General features: G+C 44.1%; 1 protein-coding gene across 5 annotated transcripts in view; it reads right to left on the bottom strand.

The window, feature by feature from the left end:
• The window catches only part of SH2D4A (SH2 domain containing 4A), a 59,716-nt gene extending 37,757 nt beyond the window's left edge, over nt 1-21,959 (bottom strand). The window contains exons 1-4 of one of the 5 annotated variants that reach the window (XM_019440596.2): nt 21,847-21,959; nt 16,223-16,606; nt 5,303-5,462; nt 3,751-3,922 (exon numbers count right to left, since the gene is read on the bottom strand). In XM_019440596.2, the coding sequence (XP_019296141.2) occupies nt 3,751-3,922; nt 5,303-5,462; nt 16,223-16,403 (513 nt within the window). In that variant the 5' untranslated portion in view covers nt 16,404-16,606; nt 21,847-21,959. Of the gene's footprint in view, nt 1-3,750; nt 3,923-5,302; nt 5,463-16,222; nt 16,607-21,044; nt 21,234-21,254; nt 21,451-21,605; nt 21,655-21,846 lie in introns of those variants that run through there. The other 4 variants (XM_019440598.2, XM_019440597.2, XM_019440595.2 and 1 more) reach the window with 4 other exon arrangements.
• Nucleotides 21,960-21,968: the final 9 nt, after the last annotated feature.

Here is a 21,968-nt window from a genome sequence, read left to right as displayed (position 1 = left end):
AGGGGTAGAGAGGCAAGAGGTGTTATCTCTAACTCTGTTTCTTTAAAGATATGAAGAGAAAAAATCTTGCTCAAGGCTTTTTTTTTTTTTTTTTGGAATGCTTTGAATCCCAGATGTTTGTGTTCTAATGTTTTAATCTTTTGTTTTGCAGTAGGGTCTACTCTGAAGGCCATTTCTACAAAAATAACAAATGAGATAAAATCTACAAGTGAGCAGATATAGTTTCATTCAAGGTCCCTCTTGGGGGCAAGGACAGTCAGTCTAGTGATTAATGAATAAGTTCCCCAGCCCCTACAAATTACATATAAACAGAGAAACACAAAGGGGCTTATCTTTGAATTAGCATATTCTGCCACTCTCCTAACCACACTCACAACTGTTTTGCACAGAGTGGGGAAAACAAATTCTCTCGCACAGAGTGGGGAAAACACTGGCTGTCCACATCCAGGATCCCTAAGAATTTCCACTTAGCTGCGGAGTACTCCAGTTCTCACCTAAACTCCCCAGGGAGAGGGAGCCTCACACAGTGCATTATCTGTCATTTTCTCTGGCTCCTATTAACTCCCAATCAGACTTGTCTTTGCATGGGAATGGCATCTGCTTCCCCACCTGCATATCTCAAAACCTGGCTGGGTGACAGCTAAATGCTGATATGTATCATCACCTCTAGTTCAGCGACAGGCACCCAGTAACACAGTGTTCACTGTGATCCACTGAGAACCACAACACTTTCACTAAATACTAAGCAGAACACTATTTCTGAGTTTCCCAAGCACTATCACCACTGCCAAAAATAGGAACAGGGTAGGTATTTCGTAGAGGGCAATAGCTTTTCAGAAAAAGAACCATACATTCAACTCTAATCCAGGCATTACTTCAGCCTCCTCTGCAGAATACACAAACCACTGAGGCTCCTGTGGCCTCCAACTCTTCATCTGAAAAATGAAAAGGACCAAGGCTGGGCCTGCGATAAAACAGCATCTTATAACTGAAGGATTTCAGGGGACAATTCTTTCTGCTTCCATCAGATGGTATTGGGCAAACATCCTCATGTTGATAAATTTTCTCAGCTTCTTTTGTAAAGAAACTGTGTTGCTAATTTAATCCCTACTTTAGAGGGGGCCTTGATTCCTTACAGGATTCTGCCCCAAGTTGCAGAGCTGCCTCTGAAGACTGAAGCCTCCATTCCAGACTAGAGGTCTCCTGCGTCAGCAGTACGGTTTCACAGTACCCGGTTCTGAATCAGGCAGTCTTACTTCTGGCCATTTGTTAAAATGAAAATTTTAAATCAATATAAGTATATTCTTTTAAAAATTTTTCATGACTATTTGAGTGTGTAGAAAATTGCTCTGAGACTGGACTCCAAGTTTTCTAAACCCTGAAGTGGGGGTCAAACAACTATTGTCAAACCGCCCCGCCCCCCACCCCAGACTTGCTTCTCATGACTCTAAGGGTGAAACAAATTCTTCACTCTTAGAATTGGGGCAAATCTTTTATGATTCTACAAGACAGCTCCTTGGATGACTCCATCTGCTAATGAATATATAAAATAAATCATTGTTGGGGCACCTGGGTGGCTCAGTCAGTTGAGCATCTGACTCAGGTCATGATCCCAGGGTCATAGGATCAAGCCCTACATTAGGCTCTGCACCGAGCATGAAGCCTGTTTAAGATTCTCTCTCTCTCTCTCTCTCTCTCTCTCTCTCTCTCTCTCCTTCTGCCCCTCACATGCACTCTCTTTCAAATAAAAAAATAAATAAAATAAATTTTTAAAAATAATTTAAAAATAAAGTAAATCGTTGTTATATTGGTATAAAACGATCGAAATGCAAACCTATACATTGGGCTGTTCAGTGTTCTGGTCCCATGGAGGGAAGGGTACAACTCTCTACATATCTCTACATTTCACAATCTCTTCTACATTGTGAGAAGATTAGCTATTTTCCAGGAGGGCCAAAAGATGAGAGTTTTGAGTCTCAGGCAGAGGGCTGTGGAGAAAAGCTCAGAATAGGATTGCCAATTGACTGAGAAAGATAAAACTTGTACCTCAATTCCAGAAATGAGACTGGATTAACCTCAGCCTTGTACTACTGGGCTTGAACCTCACATCTTTGCCTAAATTCTGCTTGAATCTGAAAGTCCAGACCCCATGGTGAGGCTCATCCATTAAAACTGTATGGAAACCATCCTTAACATCTGTAGTGATACAAAAAATATTCTATTTCAGGTCATGCCTATGGGTGTTGTTTAGGACCATGAATGTTTAGAGGTGGAAGAATTTATGAGGAATCATCTCACCAAACATTCCATCTCCACAAGCTAACTCCTATGGCCAACAGTCTAAATAAACATGTAAGGGATTCTTCCTAAAGCTTCCAGATAAGAACCCATGTCAGCCAAAACCTTGATTTCTGCCTTTTGAGACCCTCAACAAAGGACCTAACCAAGCCATGTCGGAATTCTGACCACAAGAGCTGTCATATAACAAACAGGTATTATTTTAAGCCATTTGGTTTACAGTAATTTACTATGGCAGCAATAGAAAATGAACACAAAAAAAGCTTGATTCCTCTTCCATAATATGGCCTATCAGCACCTCAAATGCACCTTCCAAGTCCCAGCCAAAGTACTTTATCCCAGTCAGGCTGCCCTCCTCCCTGTATCCCCACAAATGATGCTTTCCATTTTCTCACCACAGACATTCTGCATATCCCCATGACATCAGGCCTACCCCCATCCCTGCCTTCTACAAACCAGTCAAGCCCTGACCTTCTACCCAGCTGGAACTTAATTATGTCCTTCCTTAGTACTAAGTGCTTCTAATCTTTCCTCTAATTCCTGAAGGATGAAGACCTTGTCCTGTGCCTCCTTTGTGGCTCCATAATATCCATCATTACATGTATTGGCCCCTTGGTAAGTATTTGTTAAGAAAAACACTGATTCAATCAATCCAGCCAAATCATGCAAGGTCTTCACCCATGCAGCCTGCACAAATGACACTCTTACAGCAGGGGCAAGGTTTAGAGTATGTCATAATATCATTTTATTGTTCTTCCAAACTATAACCTAAGTAGCAAATGATGTCTGAGCTTTTTGAACCAACTGAGACACAAGAGAATTCAGAACAATTCTGATTATAAAATTCTGTTGAGGAAATAGCAGTCCCCACAGTCACAAGCAGAACCTAGGAAGCCAGTGAGGCACTGAGGTGTAGTCCTCAACCAAAAGGGGAAGACTTGATAGAGAATAATCTACATCACAAATGTGCCAGCGTTCTAGGACTAGAATCAGTCAGCCACAGCCTGTATGCCAGACCTGGCGCTGTTAGGTAAGTAAGGTTTTACTGGAACAGAGCCACATCTATTATATTATGTACAGTTGTGACAGAGACCGTACGGTCCACAAGCCTCAAGTATCTACCATCTGGCCCTTCACACACAAAAAAGTTGCCAATCCCCGTTATAGAAGACATATAATAGGGAAAAAATAAACCCCCAAAATACCTTAAAATGCAAAATTTTATTCGTAGAGTTCCTTCTTCACAACTTCAGTCCATGAAAAAGGGGTGCTTTACCTTTTTTGTGAAATAGCAGGAGAGTCAAATTGAACATCAGGGCCTTCCACTTGGGAGGGATTTTTCCCAGAAAAGTCTGAGAGCCTGATGTTCAACTACATTCATCTCAGTGGCCCCAATATCTTTCACTTCCCTGGTTATGAAATTCTGCATGTTTACAGATATGAAAGACTCACTGGAATTTTCTCTTCTTCAAGGGGTGGTGCCAGTCTAGAGCCTTTCCCCAGCTCCTCCTCTTCCGCTGCTTTCTTACAGATATTCTGAGACTCCAGGGTATCTGGTGCTTGCAGATCATAGTACTGTGATCTCGTTTTCAAGCTATTGGCAAATTCTTTGGACTGAGTCTTTCTGAAGAGAAACAAATGTGGAATTATCAAAAACACTCTCCAACATGGATAGCTTTTCCAAAGCAGATGCCTACATTCAAATTATGTGAAAAACAGTAATAGATACCGAGTGAATAGGCTGAGCCCTTTGCTAGTATTTTAAAGACATTAACTTAATCCTCATAACAGCCCTGAAGAAAGGGGTTGTTATCCTTGCTTAACTCAAAAAAGCTCAAAATAATTATTTTATTTATCCAAGGCTACATAGTGGCACAGGCAGGATTTGAACCCAGGTCTGCCCAATTCCTGTTCAGAAGCTAAACTGCTAGAGCACACTGCCTTCCTCTGATAAGCAGCAAATAATTAGTTTATCTCTGCATGCTCATTTATACGTTAGTTACAGGAGCTGTGGGCAGCATCACCAGCCCTTGGGAACTGAACTGAGGTCCGTATGTCTGCTTCTATCTCATCAAGGGATAACAGGCTTCACAGAAGTCACCCTGGGCACCCTGCAGAGGGGATCAATCATCTGCCTCACTGCTACCACTCAAGTTACCTTCCTAGATCTCCAGCTGATCATGTCTCTTCCTGATTCAAAAACTGCCACCATCCACAGGATAAGGTCCAAAGTCCTAAATCTGGCTTTCAAAGCACTTTAGCACATGGCCCTGTCTCCCGCTATTTGCCCACATATACCCCAAACACTCAGAAGAACTCATCATCACCCAAAGAACCTTACATATTCAAGACTAAGGATCTTGATTATGCCCTCTGCCTGCAGTCTCCTTCCGGACATTCTGCACTGAAAAACTCTACTTATCTTTTAAGGTTCAATTCAGATTTCACCTCTTTTGTGGGTAGGAATCATAGGTCCAGTTAATGCTTTGTTAATAACTTACTTATAGCACATATCACAGCCTATATCAGCTGAAGTTAGTGGTGCACCTGTTTCTCCTCCTAGACTGGAAGCTCCTTGTTCATTTTTGAATCCCCACCACCTAGCACAGGCCCTAAAAGGTCTGCTTACTCAGCTACCTTTATCTAAGCAATCTTGTTTCAAGTCCTGAAGCTTGAACTGTCACTGCATTTCTTATTTCTATTCCTGATGCTCAGCTGTGTCAGCCTTTGGTGCTCCAGCATGGTTCTAGTGAAGCCAGTGATTCCTGGGGAAACCACATCCAGATCAAACCCGGGGTGACAAGCAAGGAAATGAAACAGCTGATTTGATCACATTGTGGGAATAAAGGGAACCACCAAAAGTCTAAAGAAACTTGCCCGACAGATCTAAAGTTACTCTTGTGACTCTGCCCACCCCACTCTCCCTCCAGCTACTGTGAAGAAGAGGCATCTTTGCATGACTGTATAATCTGGCCAGCCTCTCACTGGTTTGTAGATCTCATACCTGAGCTCTTCCGCTTCCTGCTCTGCTTTCAGCTGGGCCCTCTCAGCAATAATTTCATTACAGAGAACATCGTAGGGTTTATCTAGATGGTGTTCACCCATCACCCAGACCCAGACTTCCTTATCGGCTCCCAGTTTCCAATGAACAGATTTGCCATTCTCTGCAAGTAAAACAAAATTTAGATTGGACAAATATCTTTAGTCATGGGTTATTATGTTTGCCATCATTAAAGTATTGTGTCTTCAGGAAAAAAGCTATTGGATGAGACAAAGTGCTTCCAATCTGCTCAGGAAGCAGCAGCATTCCCAGGGAGCAATGGAGGTGGTAGCAGTGGGTGGCAGCTGTAGCAGAATATGGGAATATGGCTTTTGAATGTGCCCATTTAATAAGTAAAGAAGGTGATATGGGAAGAAGCCATGTATTATTTACATTACCTTCAGGGGAACAGAGCTAACATCAGATATCAGAACCTCTCAAGTCTGAGAGTCTCCTGGAACCCCAGAATGACACAGCTGCTCCAGGGTTTGGTATTTTCATTTTAGAATCAGTCTGGCTTTAATTGAACTCTTAGCCCTGCCACTTCCTAGCTGTGTGCCTTGGACAAATTATTTAGTCTCTCTAAGCCTCAATTTCCTCATCTGCAAAATGGGGGTAGAAGCATCTAGGACACAGGATTGCTGTCGGGAGCAGGCAGGCTAGATATGCCATGTATTCCCCCTAGTGCCCAACACATAGCAGGAGTTCACGAGAGGTCAAGTGCTCTGGTCACCCTCCTATTGTTTATTTACGTGGCTGCTCAGAGATTCACACCAGCTTGTGAGAAGATAACACTACCGGTAGTGTGATACTTGGTGAAGCTACTTAAATAACACTTGTTTACAATGGGTCGCAGGGGTTGTATTACATTCTAGTTCCCGTACTCCTGAGATGCAGCCACACAGGTCACGCTCCCTGAAACCGGGGGAAAGTGAAGCACACCTGGGAGAGGCCAAGAGGTGCAGTCCCTAAATCTAAAAGCTCCAGAGCAGACCTACCCAGGGCCATTATGGGCCATGTTATGGGTCAAGATCCCTGTGCCCCAAGGACCCCAAATTGGCCAGTGGTGTTGAGCATGGGTAGTAGGGCACCTGATGGAACACAGGCCAGGCCATGCTTATAGGTTAGAAACCCACACTGGGATTGTGTCTCATCTCTGTACATTATGTGAAGGTTTCCAGTTAAAGTATCTGCTGTCCAATGAATTGTTGATCTACTTCCTACTGTTTCCCCAGGATACACTGAAAAAGTGGGCTATTCAAACAGAGATATGTTTTTATTTTGGCACTTTCTACCCTTCTGAGTGCAATGGAGACATTCTACAGTATAATAAAATTCTAAATAGGATACTGGGGTAGAGGGGAGGGGAGACAGAATCTTCACTATAAAAGGAGTCAAATGTATCATTTAGGAGGAAGCTGACTTTGCACTGTTTTCACAAGTGGAGAAACAGTGAAAGTGGCAAGTAGGTCTGAAGGGAAGATCAATCCCAAGTGGGCCTTCATGGGGATGGGCCCTGGCCAGCTCTGGCTCTGTGTGAGGAAATGCCAAATGGTTCAGTAACTTTAGAAAGCTGTCATACCTCATGAAATTCGCTTTATTAGGCTCTCTCGGGGCAACTAATAACATTTTTTACTATGTCCATCTCTCAACCTTCACCTAAATGATTACCAATATTTTTGACAGCAGGAGACAGATGCCCTGAGAGGAGTGTGGCAGAGGGCCAGGGGAGGCAGACAGGAAGGACCCAGGGATTCCAGCAGCTATGCTCAGGACAGCAGGACACATTCCCCGAGAGCACCCTCCATGGGCTGCAGGCAGAACTCTTATGGGAAGGTGTTGCCCTGCAGAGCTGGGTGGGGGACAGATCCCAGAACTGCCTGTGGGCACATGAAGGTGCTTAGAACTATAAGTAGAGAAGGCAGCTAGAGGAGAGGGTGAGAGCCCTGAAATTTTAGAAGCAAGGCAGTGGCGAGAGCATGGTGACGGTAAAGAGATTGCGGCTTGGAGGCAAGAAAAAAGAGAATTGTCAGATCTAGCCAGATGTCAAAAGAGGGCTCTTGACAGAATGGCACTGACAATAGTATCTGTTCTGAGTCCTTCTCACCCTCAGGAGCTCTTAAATGTTGCCTGAGAGCAGAGACTGGAGGGGCTTCAAGGGCTTCCCCACGACTCTCTAAAACCTTAGGGGAGAATGGAGAAGATTCTAGTAAAACCAATGTTAGCTCTGATACCCTCAGTTTTTTGTTTTTTGTTTTTTTATAAATGTTTATTCATTTTTGAGAGAGAAAGAGAGAACACACGCATGTGAGCGGGAGAGGGGCAGAGAGAAAAGTTGACAGAGGATCCTAAGCAGGCTCTGTGCTGACAGCAGGGAACCCCATGTGGGGCTCAAACTTAAGAATTGTGAGAACTCATGAATGTGAGATCGTGACCTGAGCTGAAGTTGGACACTCAACCGAATAATCCACCCAGGCACCCCTGATACCCTCAGTCTTATACCAAGATGCAGGAAGACTACTAAGGACTCTGTTTAGTGTATTTTACAAAAACTGATTGAGTTTCTAAGTCTGAGCACAATGCAGATGAGCTAAATGCTGCAGGGGACACAGGGAAAACACAGATGTGGCCATTTGTCCTGCAATTCATCTAAAGTCTGAGAGAAACAGCAAGGCATTAGGTTACTTATTTAATGCATTTTATTGCATATCTACTACGTGCCAGGCACTTAGGTAAATATGTGTAAACACTTATGAACAAGACAGACCAACCCCTGCCCTCAGGGAACTTAGATTCTAGTTGGAGACAGAAGTTGAACATTTAATTATAAAAGTAATACAACTTGGGGAAGGGGTTGTGAAAGGATGCTATGGAAATTCTTCAAAAGAGGAACTGATCTGTTTGAAGGACCAGGGAACATACATTATAACCACAAGAGACTTTAAGTCTGGTGAGGATTCACAGGATGGAGAAATTGCTTTGGAAGCACACAGAAGTAAAAAGAAGTTCTGTGAATTGAGTTTTGGTGGATGAACATGGAACTTAGAGAGTAGGGTGTAAGTTTGGTGACCTCCACAAAGATAGTGTGATGGAAGATCAGAGAAGGAAATCAGTGAAGAGCTATCGGGAATCAGTGTCTCAGTGAGAGCTCAAAAGAGTTTTAGATATCACCTGGTCATGGGCTGAGGATCATGCAGGGGGCCAGTGGGCCACGTGGCATGACTCCCAGATACCTGGCTAAATGATTTAAACTTAGGCCCTGTAGTGCATAAAGCCAGAAAGTGGTAGTAAAGTGCCAATGTTTCTACCAACTCTTTATGTGACCATGTATATGTTATTCTACCTCTCTGAGCCCGAGTTCCCTCCCTGATAAAACAGAGGTAGTAAGTCAGACCTCACAGGCCTGTCACATGATAAAGGCTCAAAAATATTAGTTCCATGTTCTTGATTAAGTGATCAACAAAGAGTCCATGACTTTCTCTGTGCAGGTGGTGCTAAGGTCAGAGAAATGACTTAGGAAGTGTAATAACACGTAGGGTAGATCAGGGTAGTGGAGGTGGGTGGTTCAGTGAGTTAGTGGGGACAGAATGGAGGAGCAATGAGGTACCAGGAGGCAGGTACTCAGGGCCTGAATGAGAGAAAGGTCAGTAAGTTACAAGTGGCTGAAAAGGAAGTACTCAAAGATGACGCCAACATTTTGAGACTTACTACCTGGGAGGATAGGGGAGTAATAAGCGGAAACAGTGACAGCAAGAAAATAAATTTGTTTAAAAATAAATAAATAAATTTGTTTGAGGAGTCAGGTAATGAGCTATTTTGGAAATGTAGAATAAATTATTTTTATCTTTACTAACAATCTACATGGAGAGCATCAGTAGATATCTGAACTATGGCACTGGAGTTCAGAAATGCTACCGAGACTGATAGTGTGAATTTGAAAGTTACTTTATAGCTGACCCCACTGAAGCCACTGGCATAGAAGAATCTGCAAAAGTCATGAAGCCTAGTGAGAACCTTGGAAAAGCATGTGCTCCATTTGGGAGGCAAAAGGGAAGAAAAAGAGCATTCTGATTAAAAGAGAGAAAAAAAAAAAAGGACTTCTGATTCCTAAATAATGACATAATATAGAAGGAGCCTAGGGAGAAATGCATGGCCATACAGCCAAGAGAGGAAAAGGGAGCCAGTGCTCTGTGCCATGGAGACACAGAAAGGGGGATGGAGACCCTGGAGGGAGGGCAGTCTCAGGCAGTGTCTGATCTCAGAGTGTATTTTTAGGGAGACAGGCTGGGGACAGGCTACAAAAACAAGACAAAAAGGATGGGAAGAGGTGGAGGCTGGCAGTAACTATGTGCTCTGAGGAAGTAAAAGAGGATTCAGTTCTCTGTTCAACAAATACTTCCTGAGCATCCACTATGTTCCAGGCACAGTGACAGAAAGGGCAGCTTAGGAGCATGGATGGTTGAAAGATTTCTTTCAATAGAAGAAACTCAGGGTTTAGGGAAGGGAGAAAGTAAGGATGCCAGGGAGCAGGCCAGGAGAAGGAGGGCTAGAGGAGCGTGCAGAGAACAGGTAAAGAAGAAAATGTTGACAAGAAGAGGAGAAGAGCACCTGTCTGCTAGGAGCTGAAAACTGATCCACACAGACCCACATTTCTGTCCCCAGTGGACTTCCTTAAGACAGAGATATAAACTTAAGAGATCCTAATGAGGCAGGCCCTACATCTTGTTATAATTTAATGCTATCCATGCATTCTGGACTTTCTGTCTACTTCACCTTGAAATTATATGCACTGTTCTGTCAGAGGACAGTGAGAAAGGGACCTTTTCATAGCACTTCCTTTTAATTATAAGGTTTATTCCCAGTCCTTGAATCATGTTTGTACCCTACAGTGCTCTTCATGCCTGCTATCTTAGGGATTCTCAAGAACTTCTAAAACCAACTTTTCTAGAACAGTGGATTAGTCCTGCTTAGGACTGCACCACAATGAACTGTTGTGCAGAGACTCTCATCCATACCTCATTCACATATAAAGTCTCTAACTAGGCAACGTTGTAAAATAACCACGTAAAAATGGAGTGACACATGCCCTTGGCAAGGAAATGGCCAGGCTTATTCCAGGCCTACATTAGTGCGTGACACTGCTCACATCATCACTGTGTCTGACTTCTCCCTATGTGGCGGGCCCAGCAGAAGTGCAGGAGGGAGACACTGGAGGTGTCAGTGTGGATCATCTCAGGTTCAGGTCAATGCAATGCTCAGGGCTCTCCCTGAACTAAGACTATGCTTCAGAGGGTCAGCAACTGGTTTCTAGCCCAACTAGATCTAACTCAGAAGGTCACCCATAGTAACAGGAGAGGGCGAGAGATGGAGAGAGAAGAATTATATACCCTGTCCCTACAAAAAGAAGACCGAACTGAGTGAATAGAAGCCAGAGCATCAACATCAGGGGCCTCCTAACAAATTTACATATTGAACACAATGGGAGTATCATCAGGGCTGAGGTTATTAAACTATTGATATACTTCCCTAAACTCCCAACCTCTCAGTATCTCCCACCACTCTGGCCTCTCCTCTAGGACAGCCCACCCCCACATCCAGAACCAAAAGACTAGTGCCAGGCCAATGGGCACTTGAGTACTATGGCCATGTCCCTTCTAATTGATGCCCATGCCATGACTGCCATTAAATATTTAGAGTATCACCCAAGGCTATTAATGACCCCATTTTACAATGAGGAAATTAGGATCATGGAGGGTATTTAACTTGCCCAAGGTAACAGACCTAGTGAAATTGGAACCAGAATTCAAAACCAGCCGGTGAGGTTGCAAAACCTGTGATTAAGGTGGCCTCATAATGCACCCTCCAAACCTGAAACATTTCTTTTTCTTTTTTTTCTTTTTTTTTCTTTTTTTTAGAGAGAGAGAGGGAGAGAGATCACATGAGTGGGGAGAGGGTTGGGGGACAGAATGGGGGGAGAGGGAGAGGGCAGGAAGAGGGAGGGAGAGAGAGAGAAAAAAAGAAAAAGAGAGAAAGAGAATCTTAATCAGGCTCCATGTTCAGTGCAGAGCTTGATACAGGGTTTGATGTGGGGCTCGATCCCATGACCCTAGGACCATGACCTGAGTCAAAATCAAGAGTCAGACACTCAACCAACTGAGCCACCCAAGCACCCCCAACCTGAAACACTTCTGAGAGCAAAAGAGAAAACCACCAAAAGGGATGCTAGGACAATGAATGTAGACAGGGCTCTGATGGTCAAGCTGGGGTGTGGGGTTACCTTCACATTCCCTCCTGGCCCTGAAGAGCAGGACAAGGCAGGAGAAAGCAAGATCTAGCCCCATGTGCATGCAGAGTCCTATAGGGACTTCCTGAAATCGCTCACGACCATTGCTTTCCCCATTGTATGCTAGACTTGTCAAACTGGGTTAATAATCCTATAATTACTAACACTAAAGTTCATCTTTAAAACTTTAATAAATTTTTATGTTTATTTTAGAGACAAAAGGACAGAAAAGAAGCTGGAGAAACTGCATGGTGCTTGAACTATGCCCAGGAAAGTAGGGGGGACAGAAGCAGGTGAGAGGCCTGGCTTGGCAGTATAGGTCTGAGTGTCCCTGGCATATAGGTGATGTTTAACCATGAAAGGTAGAGGCAGTGCCCCAGGGAGATAATACAGAGACCTTAACCTAGAATCTGTGAACCCTGAGACTGTGAATGAGATTTAGGGAGTGAGCATTGTGAAACTACGCACAAAATGTTGTCTGTCTGTGATCCTCCCAATCCCACCTCAAGGTTACAAAACCACCAGTGCAGAGTGGGGTACCCTCAGGGGAGTACAGCTATTCAGGGGTCAGGCAGAGGCAAAAAAGAGGCCATTATGGAGAGGGCAAGAAACCCATGACATCAAGTGAGAGACTCAGAGTGGCAACTCAAGAGTGAGGTAAGGCTGAGGAATCAACTGAGATCAGAACTGAATCCATCAGTGGAGGTCACCAAATGAGTTCCAGAGTGAAGGAAGGGGATGAAGTGCCCCTGAAGGTGGCACAAACAGGTGGTTTACAGTCATTCCTGGAAAAGGGAAGGCTTTGCATGTGGGAATTTGTTCCCCTGGTAGCAATGAGAATGCAGCAAATAAAGTCTCATGAATCCATGTCTGTTTCAAGGGCACACATAGTCCCTCCTGTACCACACACAGCAACCACCAGCCCAGCCTACCTCTTAGGCTTCTGTCTGCTTGGAGACCCAATGAGATAACTGCTGGGCAACCCTCTACTGAGTGAAGGCCTCTTGTGTCTATGTTACCAGAAAGAAATCACACACAACAAAGGCAGGGCCCTGATGCAAGCATACGTTTTCGAAGTGTGCAAGGCACCTACAGACAAAAGTAACTTCTTAAGCTCCAGGTAAGCTCAACATGTGGCATATTTGTTAGGAGCACCCACTTTGGGAGAGTCAGACTCAGGTCAAGCCCAGGTCTATCATTTAACTCGCTGTTGTCCTGGGCAAGCTAGTTAATAACCCAGTCTCACTTTCCTCACCTGTAAAATGTGAACAGTAATTCAGCTTCAGGCTTGGCTGTGATCATTTAATAAGATAATATATTTAAGCACCCAGCTCAGGGTCTGATACTCCATCAGCTCACTGGTGCTACTTTTATGGTCTAGGGCAGTGCTGTCCAAATGTGAGCTACATCTGTAGCCATACATTTACTAGTAGCCCCATTACAAGATCAAAAGAAACAGACGAAATTAATCTTAATGTATTTTATTTTACCCATGTTATCCAAGATATTATCATGTCAATATATAGTGAATATAAAATTTTTAATGTGGTATTTTACATTACTTTCTTCCTATCAAGTCTGTGAAATCTGGTAATTTACATTTCTTACACATCTCAGTCCAGACTAATCTCATTTCATGTGCTCAACAGCCACATGTGCCTGTGGCTATCATACTGGACAAAACAGCCTTAGACCTCTAGTTATTTGCCCCCAACAGGCAGAGGAGATACATAATTCTTTTCCTAAGAATCACATTTTCCCATTACAGTTTGAAATGATTTTCTGATCTATTACTACGTTAAATCCATATTTCTGTTTTTCATCCCTCTCTACATTAGCCATAAGACTTCTTTTTTTTTAAGTTTATTTATTTTGAGAGAGACAGCATGAGTGGGGGAGGAACAGAGAGAGGGGGAGAGAGAGAATCCCAAGTAGGCTCTGCACTAACAGTGCAGGGCTTGAACAATGCAGGGCTTGAACCCACGAAACAATGAGATCATGACGTGAGCTGAAATCAAGAGCTGGAAGCTTAACCAACTGAGCCACCCAGGCACCCCAAGCCATAAGATTTCTAAAAGGTTCCTGGTATACATAATATGTAAACTTTCAGTGATACTCTTTGAAAACTCACCACGGTAGACTATAAAGAGAAAACAATGACAAGATGACAGCAAAAGAGCTGCCAAGTGATGAACTATAATGGTGCAAAGGAAAGAGGTGGGGAGGGGCATAAGATATACTTAAAGGGCCAAGAAAAGGACACTTTCCAAAGCTGCAGCCTGGCTAAGAACTGCTAAGAAACAACAGCAGTAAAGTCAGTGCAGTACAAACTATGCGGGGGCAGGAATGGGGAGGCCGGGAGCACAGGCCTGATAGGAGTTGAAGTGCACAGTGAGGTTTCAGCTAACAATGGCCAGGGGCTTGGCAGGTCAGCAGAGGACCAGCAATGACACTGCTTTGTACTATCTGTGGCTTTATCTTCAAAGACAGAACAAGATGAAAGACAGAGAAGTGCTGCCTTTTAGGGGGAAGTCGGGAAAGCTTTTCTTTTTCTGCAGTTAGAAGAGAAAACTAATTTAGTGCAAAATGTATTTTTCCAAGTGTTAAATTTAAGGGAGTAATAAACTTTTGACATGAAATACTGATAGAATATTCATTGTGTATATTAATATACTTTTTAAATGACCATTTAATAAGATAATATAAATTTTCTAAGAGGTAGATTCAAACTCTGCAAAAGAAGAATTTAAGCAAAGAAACTGAAATTATTGTCTTCAGTCATCACAAGGAGACCATTTCAGCAAACAGGAGAAGCCCAAAGTTTTACAAAGAGTCTGGGCCACTGACATTAGGGCAAGAACTCACTAGTCCCAAGGTCACCCACCACAGCAATATGCTATGTTCATATTATACATGGTGCCCAAAGAGGTCCAGCTATCTCTGATAAACTCTGGCTAAAGAATGCAGAGAGATGCATAAGCCAGTTAAGAAAGACAAGAAAGTCATGTTTCAATTAGGACATGTTACTTACTGAAGGAAAAATTCTATTTTGGGTAGTATAGAGCACTGTGAAATCTAATAAATCTGGGTGCCTACTGGTGGTATGACTTTGCATATATTACTTAACCTCTCTGATTCTAAGTTTCTCCATCCATAAAACAGACAATTAATATTAACTTTGCAAAAGTTTAGTGAAAATGAGGCATAATGCAAGGAAAAGTGCTCTGCATAGTGTCTGACAAAATAGATATTTAATAAACAGCTGTTATTGATACCAATGATAATAAATGAGATACTCATACTTATTTTGATATCATTAGAAAGGCTTAATTGTGGGGCACCTGGATGGCTCAGTTGGCTAAGCACCTGGCTTCAGCTTAGATCATGATCTCATGGTTCGTGAGTTCCAGCCCTGTGTCAGGCCCTGTGCGGACAGCTGAGCCTGGAGCCTGCTTCGGATTCTGTGTCTCCCTCTCTCTCTGCTGCTCCCCCACTCATGTTCTGCCTGTCTGTCTGTCTCTTTCTCTCTCAAAAAATAAAAACATTAAAAAATTTTTTTTAAAAAATAAAGGCTTAATTGGAAAGGTTTTCATTAAAGGCAGTGTAAGGTAAGGTCACTAAACTGACTTCATTTTGAGTCTGTATATACCAACTCCCAAGTGTGATTCATTTTCTCAATCTTTGAAACCCTGAAAATTTATCAAATTTTATTTTTCCTGGCTTAATGAAAAACGAGGAGAAATTGGCCTTGAATGCCTCTGTAAGCGACCTTGAAAACTGTTTTTAAAACAGCTTAGGTATTCATCCATGACAGAATTTGTGTCGGGGGAGGAGGAAGAACAGAAGTGGTTAATGTGTGCTTTTCTATGTGTGTGTATGTGCTTTAAGTCTTAAGGTGCAAAGAATTCCTGCCCCATGGTCTCAAAAGGCTCTCTCAAGCTACCAGGGACTCCTTGGGTCAGGAAGAAGTACCTCTGAAAAATTAACTCTCATTAAAAAATATGCAGTATGGGGGCACCTCGCTGGCTCAGTTGGCACAGCATGTGACTCCTGATGTCAGGGTCATGAGCTTGAGCCCCATGTTGCGCATAGAGATTACTTAAAAAAATGTGTCGTATGACTTTTTCCCTACAGCAGTATTTACGTTTTGTTTTTTAAAGATAACTCAAAGAAAAATCTCTTAAAGTATAAGAAATATAAACATAATTGCTATAAAAATGCTGATACAATGACTCTTTGTGTGGCAGTAGAATACTAGGCATTAGTGACTAAGTGGGAGAGAAGTCTTCCTTAATACCCCCAAACCAAAACTGCACAGGTGACTTTTTCCTTCAGCTTATGGTCAGTCTGGTTTCAAGTAAGAGATCTGCTTATAGCTACACAAGTTCATGGTAATTGCTATGTGTGTGGAGGTATGTGCATGTAAGTATACACTTCAAATTGATAAACTGCACTATCTCCATAATATTTTCAATAACATTTAGGGTCCACCTACCAAATTGGAACTTGCACCTGGCTTGCTTCTAACTAGTGTGAAATGTTAAAACAAGCCTAGAGCCACTATAGTAACACATTCACAGAAGAGACATAGCTAAGTTTACCTTTCTTTGGTCTGGATTTCACTTGCAAGGACTCCTTTTTTTCCATTGCTGCTTCTCTTTCTTTCCATCGGCGGATCTGTTCCTCCCTCATCTTGAAGAACAGGATCTGTTTCTGCTCTTCGCTGAGCTCTGCCAGCAGATCAGGATCTATGTACATCTCTGATAGTATCTGTTTCAGCATCTTTGCAGGTCTGGAGTCTTTTACACCTGTGGCAAAAGTTCTTGGAAATGGCTTCCAGGTGTGCCTCTCCTGGGCTGGCAACTGGGTGCACTCACAGACCTTCAAAGAGACTCGCAGCAATCCTAACGACAGGGACAATAATTCAGCAGACTGGCTCTTGGTTCCTGGCACCAAATATCCTGTCCAAAATTCTGTTTGTGAACCTGTAAAGAGCAACAAGCAAAAAGCAGGCAGTATTAAAATTGTAGATGCCAGGCAGGGGCAGGCTTATGAATTAAGCTTGGAGGAAATACAGTATCGCCTTTCATTTCAGACGCAAGGAGAAGAAAAGCTGAGGCACACTTTGTCGAGAGTTTGTGTAACCTCTATCCCGTAATTTCCAAAGATACTTTATCAAAAAAACAAAACAAACCCTAACTTTTTACAGGCCAATCTCAGGGAAACAAAAAAATTAACAGAGATTTGGCCTTCTCCCAACGAAGCAAACATATTATTACCTCAGAGCCTAACCACCAACTGTATGGCTGAGAAAAGAATAAAAGAAAAAAGGCACAGGAAGAAATTAAAAGGTTCTCTCCAAACAACTTATTTCAAAAGAAAATACTGTTTTTGAGATTTCACAGAATTACCCACCCCAAACCAAACCAAAACAGGGCCACGCTGAAGGAAGGAAAAAGAAGAAATATAAATTAGACCACAATGCAGTTTTCCCATTTCCCCTTAAAAGTAGCACTAAATAAACAAAATTACGTGCTTTCATCTTCACAGGACAAGGCAATTTCCAGACAACCTCCTAGAACCATAAAAAACTCTGTATGTACAGGAGAAAACATTCATGTACATTCTGGAAGGTCACCAGGTTTTATTTAGGTGTACCTGTTCTATATATCTAATTTAATAAAATTTAAATTTACAGACCAGAAAAACTGGGAGAACAGAGACATAACTAGGTTCCTTACAAAGGATCCCTGTTTACAAAAGACTTTATTAGAGGGCTCCTTTAACAAGAAGCCAGGGACTGGTGCACTCACAAGTGGCTTTCTATTGGGGGAGGGGGCGCAATTTCACTGACGTTTCATCTAATTTATGCGTTCCTGTTTGGTTGATTTTTTATTATTTTTTTAAATTTTAAGTAAGCTCCACATCCAATGTGGGGCTCGAACTCATGACCCCGAGATCAAAAGTTAGTTGCACACTGTACAGACTGACACAACCAGGCACCCTAGATGATTTTTTTTTTACTTCATCTTCAATATAGTAGCATACACAAAAAAGCTTACTTACTGAGACTTTTCAGGATCACCTATGTTTAAAAAGTTGTCTAGTAATTTGGTGCTCACAATGCCTCAATAATCTCACCATCTAGCCATGCCTCTCAAATACCTTGATTCTCCAAACTAAGTTCAAACACTCTTAAACCATCCCTTACTTACTTATACCATGGCTCCTCTTACCTAGTTCCTTCATTTTGACACTCACAAAGCCAGACTGTAATGCTCCCTGGCTTCCGCTTCCCCTCGTCTTCCTCTTCCTTGCAAAGCTGCTCTTTCATTTACACCAGTCTTTTGACACAAGAGTGCTCAACAGTCGGGGTACCCCTGAATGTCTGCATACACAGCACATAGTTAAATTCATCCCTATTCATTGTGCAGCAGGAACCTTTTTTGAGCCTCTAACTATTCTTGCTAACTGCATCCTATAACTTCCTGCAGCATTCAACTACTGGAACTCAAATGGAACACAATATGAAGAGAAAATTTTTGAAAAGAATTAAAAGCAATGTTTGACTCTAAATCAGGCAGACATGTCCCTCCCAGGCTCCCTTCCTACCTTTGTATTTTGTTTTGAGATGACCCTCAAAGGCCAGAAGAGCCACAGAACTGATGTCCTGTGATGCTTTTCTGACTTTTGGGTCCCAACAGCTTCTTGAGGGGCCAAGCCAACTAAATCCACACTAAAAGAAAGGTTGCCAGAGGCTGAGCTCTGTCTTCCTAGGAACCACAGGAAGAAATTTGGTTTCTCAGCACACTTGACTCCAGTGCTCTGAGATGAAGTGGTAAAAAACCAAAGTGAATGACTCCTTGATGTTCCAGTAAATATCCTTATGTTGGCACATTCCATGATTCCAGTGACTGACTTTCACAGCAATAAAACATGTAGAAAAGGAGGAACCCAGTGAAGCCTGAGGTTTCAGTTCTGTTTCCTATTTGGAATGGGGTGAATCTTAGCAACAGTAATGATGTGGGTAAAGCCAAAAAACCAAAACCCTGAAAGTGCCAAATTCACATTGTTCCTCTCTCCCCATCCCAGAGTACCCCTGATAATAAGAGCTCACCCACACTATGCCAGCCACCACCTTAAGCACCTTACATACATTAACTTACATAATTTTCACAATTACCCTTGGAGTTCAGTTCCTCCCTATCCCTATTTCACAGATGAAGAAGATGGAAAGTGGAAGAGCTGGGCAGTCTGGCTCGAAGTCAGCTCTACTGTGCTCCACTAGCACAGTAGAGTTTTTTTGTAAGCCCAGAATCAGCACATCATCAGGATATGGTACCACATGTGAAATTTCAGAATGAAGACCAGCAAATTCTTGCAGCAACATAAATGCTGACTTGAAGGTGCATGACACATTGCTTCTGAGGGGCAAAAGCCTCATCCAGGTAATTGTAGCTAAGCTGTGGGGAGGCCAGGTATTGAAAACACCTCCCCCACCCCCCTCAACCCCCAAAGAAGGGCAGCAGGGAACTGTCATGGTGGCCCAAGTGTGGGTGTTGTTTGCCTACTTTATTCACCAGGTGCTTAGTGTTCTCAGTTTCCCCTCTCACAATCACTAGGAGTAGCACAAATGGTACAGCCTCTCACAGGTATGAAAAGTTCCACTGTACCTCTGTGATTAGATACTCAAGCTCTTTCTGTTTTAGTTTTGGTTTGTTTTGCCTTTTCCGGCAAATGTGGATTTTTAGCATTAAAGTTAACTACTGGATCTTGACGGAAAGACACTGGCCTCCCTGTGTCCTCAGAGAATACTTGGGACCCAGCTAACAGCTATCTTGAGGTCAGGCAGCTGAAATAATATGCATGCCATTCTAAGGCTGTTGATTCCCACCAGTGTGGATTAACTCCTTCCTCCCCTGTGCTTTCAGATGGAAAATTCACATTGCACAGAGTGCTTACAGAACATCCAGCAAGGACTCCAGTGTGGGCTTTTCAAGAGCTGCATGACTTGCAGATGTCAGCTACTCAGTTTTCTCATCCATGAAATGAGGGCCTGTATTATACATCTTTGTAATTTGAGGACTATGTCATATAGTCTAGGTGACGTTACAGAGACAAGTAGAGACAGAGTAGAGGAAATAGAAACGAGGAAACTAACTAACCAGGGTTTTTCCCACTTTCACTCCCTGACAGGACAACCCCTGACATTGATTCAAACTTCAAATGACTTTCCCCATCTAACAAACTGGGTGCAGCAAACTTCCAGCTATTCAAGCTCCAATAAAAAGGAAAGCTAAGCTAACTGTTTTCTCTTGTGTAGCACTTTTCTTTAAAAAGAGAAATGGCAACCCCATATCTGCTATTTATTTCAAAAATAAATTTCTAAAGGGTGATAGGATTTTCCAAGATACCACAGATTTGGCCTGACACTCACATCTTCCACAGCCCTGTTCAACAAAATAAAAATTGTGTTTTTAATGACTCTGAGACCTTGGGTCGGGGGAAACCCGAGATAAAGCCTAAATCATAACAATAATGTAATATGGACCGTAAAACTTTAATGCTAAGAATATAGTTTGAATTCTAATTCTTCTAAAACAGCCAGCTGTTTTCAGACTTTCAGTTATCTTATTCAACTTTACCTTATAAAGTTTATCTACAAAAGGGCAATTTTTGAGGATAAAATGAATTACCAGAGGTGACAGCAATTTGCTGTTTTGTACATATATACCTTGCTTCAGAATTTGAAATCACTGTACATACAGATTTATCTAGAAAATTCCATTCATGTGTCAAATCTATGTCCACAAATGCTTTCCACTTATTTATTCACTTTTTAAGAGCTCCAAGTCGTCTCTATTAAGCAGGCGATCAAAAGTCCTTTATAGGGAATTCTGGCTGGCTTAGTGGAGACCTTTGATCTCCCCGTCCTGAGTTCCAGCCCCACCTCGGTGAGGCCCCACTTCGGTGAGGGGTGGGTGGGTAGAGCTTACTTTAAAAACAAAAACAAGGGGCGCCTGGGTGGCTGAGTCGGTGGTTAAGCGGCTACGTTGGGCTCAGATCATGATCTCACGGTTTGTGAGTTCGAGCCCCACATCCAGATCTGTGCTGACAGCTCAGAGCCTGGAGCCTGTTTCAGATTCTGGGTCTCCCTCTCACTCTGCGCCTCCCCCGCTCACACTCTTTCTCTTTCTCTCTCAAAAATAAATATTAAAAAAAATTAAAAACAAAAAACTTTCAGGAGGTAAGGAACACTAAGCTTAGAGAGGGGTGCCATGCTTCCTTCTTCCCTGCGACCCTTGGGAAGCTCTGAGACAACCTGACAAAACCTGCAAACAGTGACTTCTCCCAGTGACTCCACGCCCACCCCTCCAGGCGCCCGCGCGAACCCCGAGAACAGGAGTGGGCAGGAGTGTCCACTTGGCTGAAGAAGGTCATCTCCGGGTTGTCTGGGGCCACGGTCGGGGTCTGCCTTCCAGCAGCGGGCGGCGACGCTCGGCCCTGAAGCCGGCCCCGCCCGCGGCGCCCGAACCCTACAGGGAGGGCAGCCCTGGGTGCCGGCGCGCTGGGAAACCGGTTCCCGGGACTCTCCCATAAGGTCTGGGGCGAGGGAGGTCCGCCCGGCCCTACCCCACGTGTGCGCGAGCGCTCGTCCGCGGGTGCAGTCGCTGCGGGGCCACAGGCGGGGGCGCCCGTCGCGGGCGGGTGGGCGCAGGCGCGCAGGAGCCGCCGAGGACGCGACAGACGGGAGACACGCGTGGCGACGGGGCCGCTCTGCTACAGTCCAGAAGCTCCAAGCTATCCCGACTCTCCCACGCGTCCACCTCGGGCCCGCCCCGGCTCAGTGACGCGCGTGCACACACCCCTCAGGGACCCGGAGGCCAGCCCTGAGCCCCATAACTGCCCCCAGACCTCCCGAGTGCGCCGAAGCCTTCTCCCTCGGGGCTCCCCGTACCACGGCCACAAACCCCGGCCTCTCACCCGCCCGCAGCTCCAGACACCGGACACCCGACACCGGACACCCGCCGCCCGCCCGGCAGTGGCGGAGGAGGGCCCGGGGAGGGGCGAGTGCAGGCCCCGGCCCAGGCGTCGCCCCGGGCCTCCCCCAGCCCGCCTCATCCCTGCGCCTTCTACGCTCCTCCTCGAGTCCGCCGGCCCCACAACACGTACAGTCTTCTCGGCCTCCGCCTCCTGGCCTCCCTTCCCCACCCCAGGCACTTACCCGTGCAGGGCTCTGCGCTCCTCTAGCAGATTGACCCGAGCAACGCCACGTCCAGTTGGGCCGCCAGAAGCTGTCGGGGAAGGGAGGGCAAGGCAGCCGTGCTTGAGAGCGGCACAGGCTGG

The sequence above is a fragment of the Panthera pardus genome, unplaced genomic scaffold, assembly GCF_024362965.1.
Source record: "Panthera pardus isolate Hobbes unplaced genomic scaffold, ASM2436296v1 HiC_scaffold_13, whole genome shotgun sequence".
Lineage (NCBI taxonomy): Eukaryota > Metazoa > Chordata > Mammalia > Carnivora > Felidae > Panthera > Panthera pardus.
Note: the sequence above shows the minus strand (reverse complement) of the source record. Positions and strands in the feature narration are given on the sequence as shown.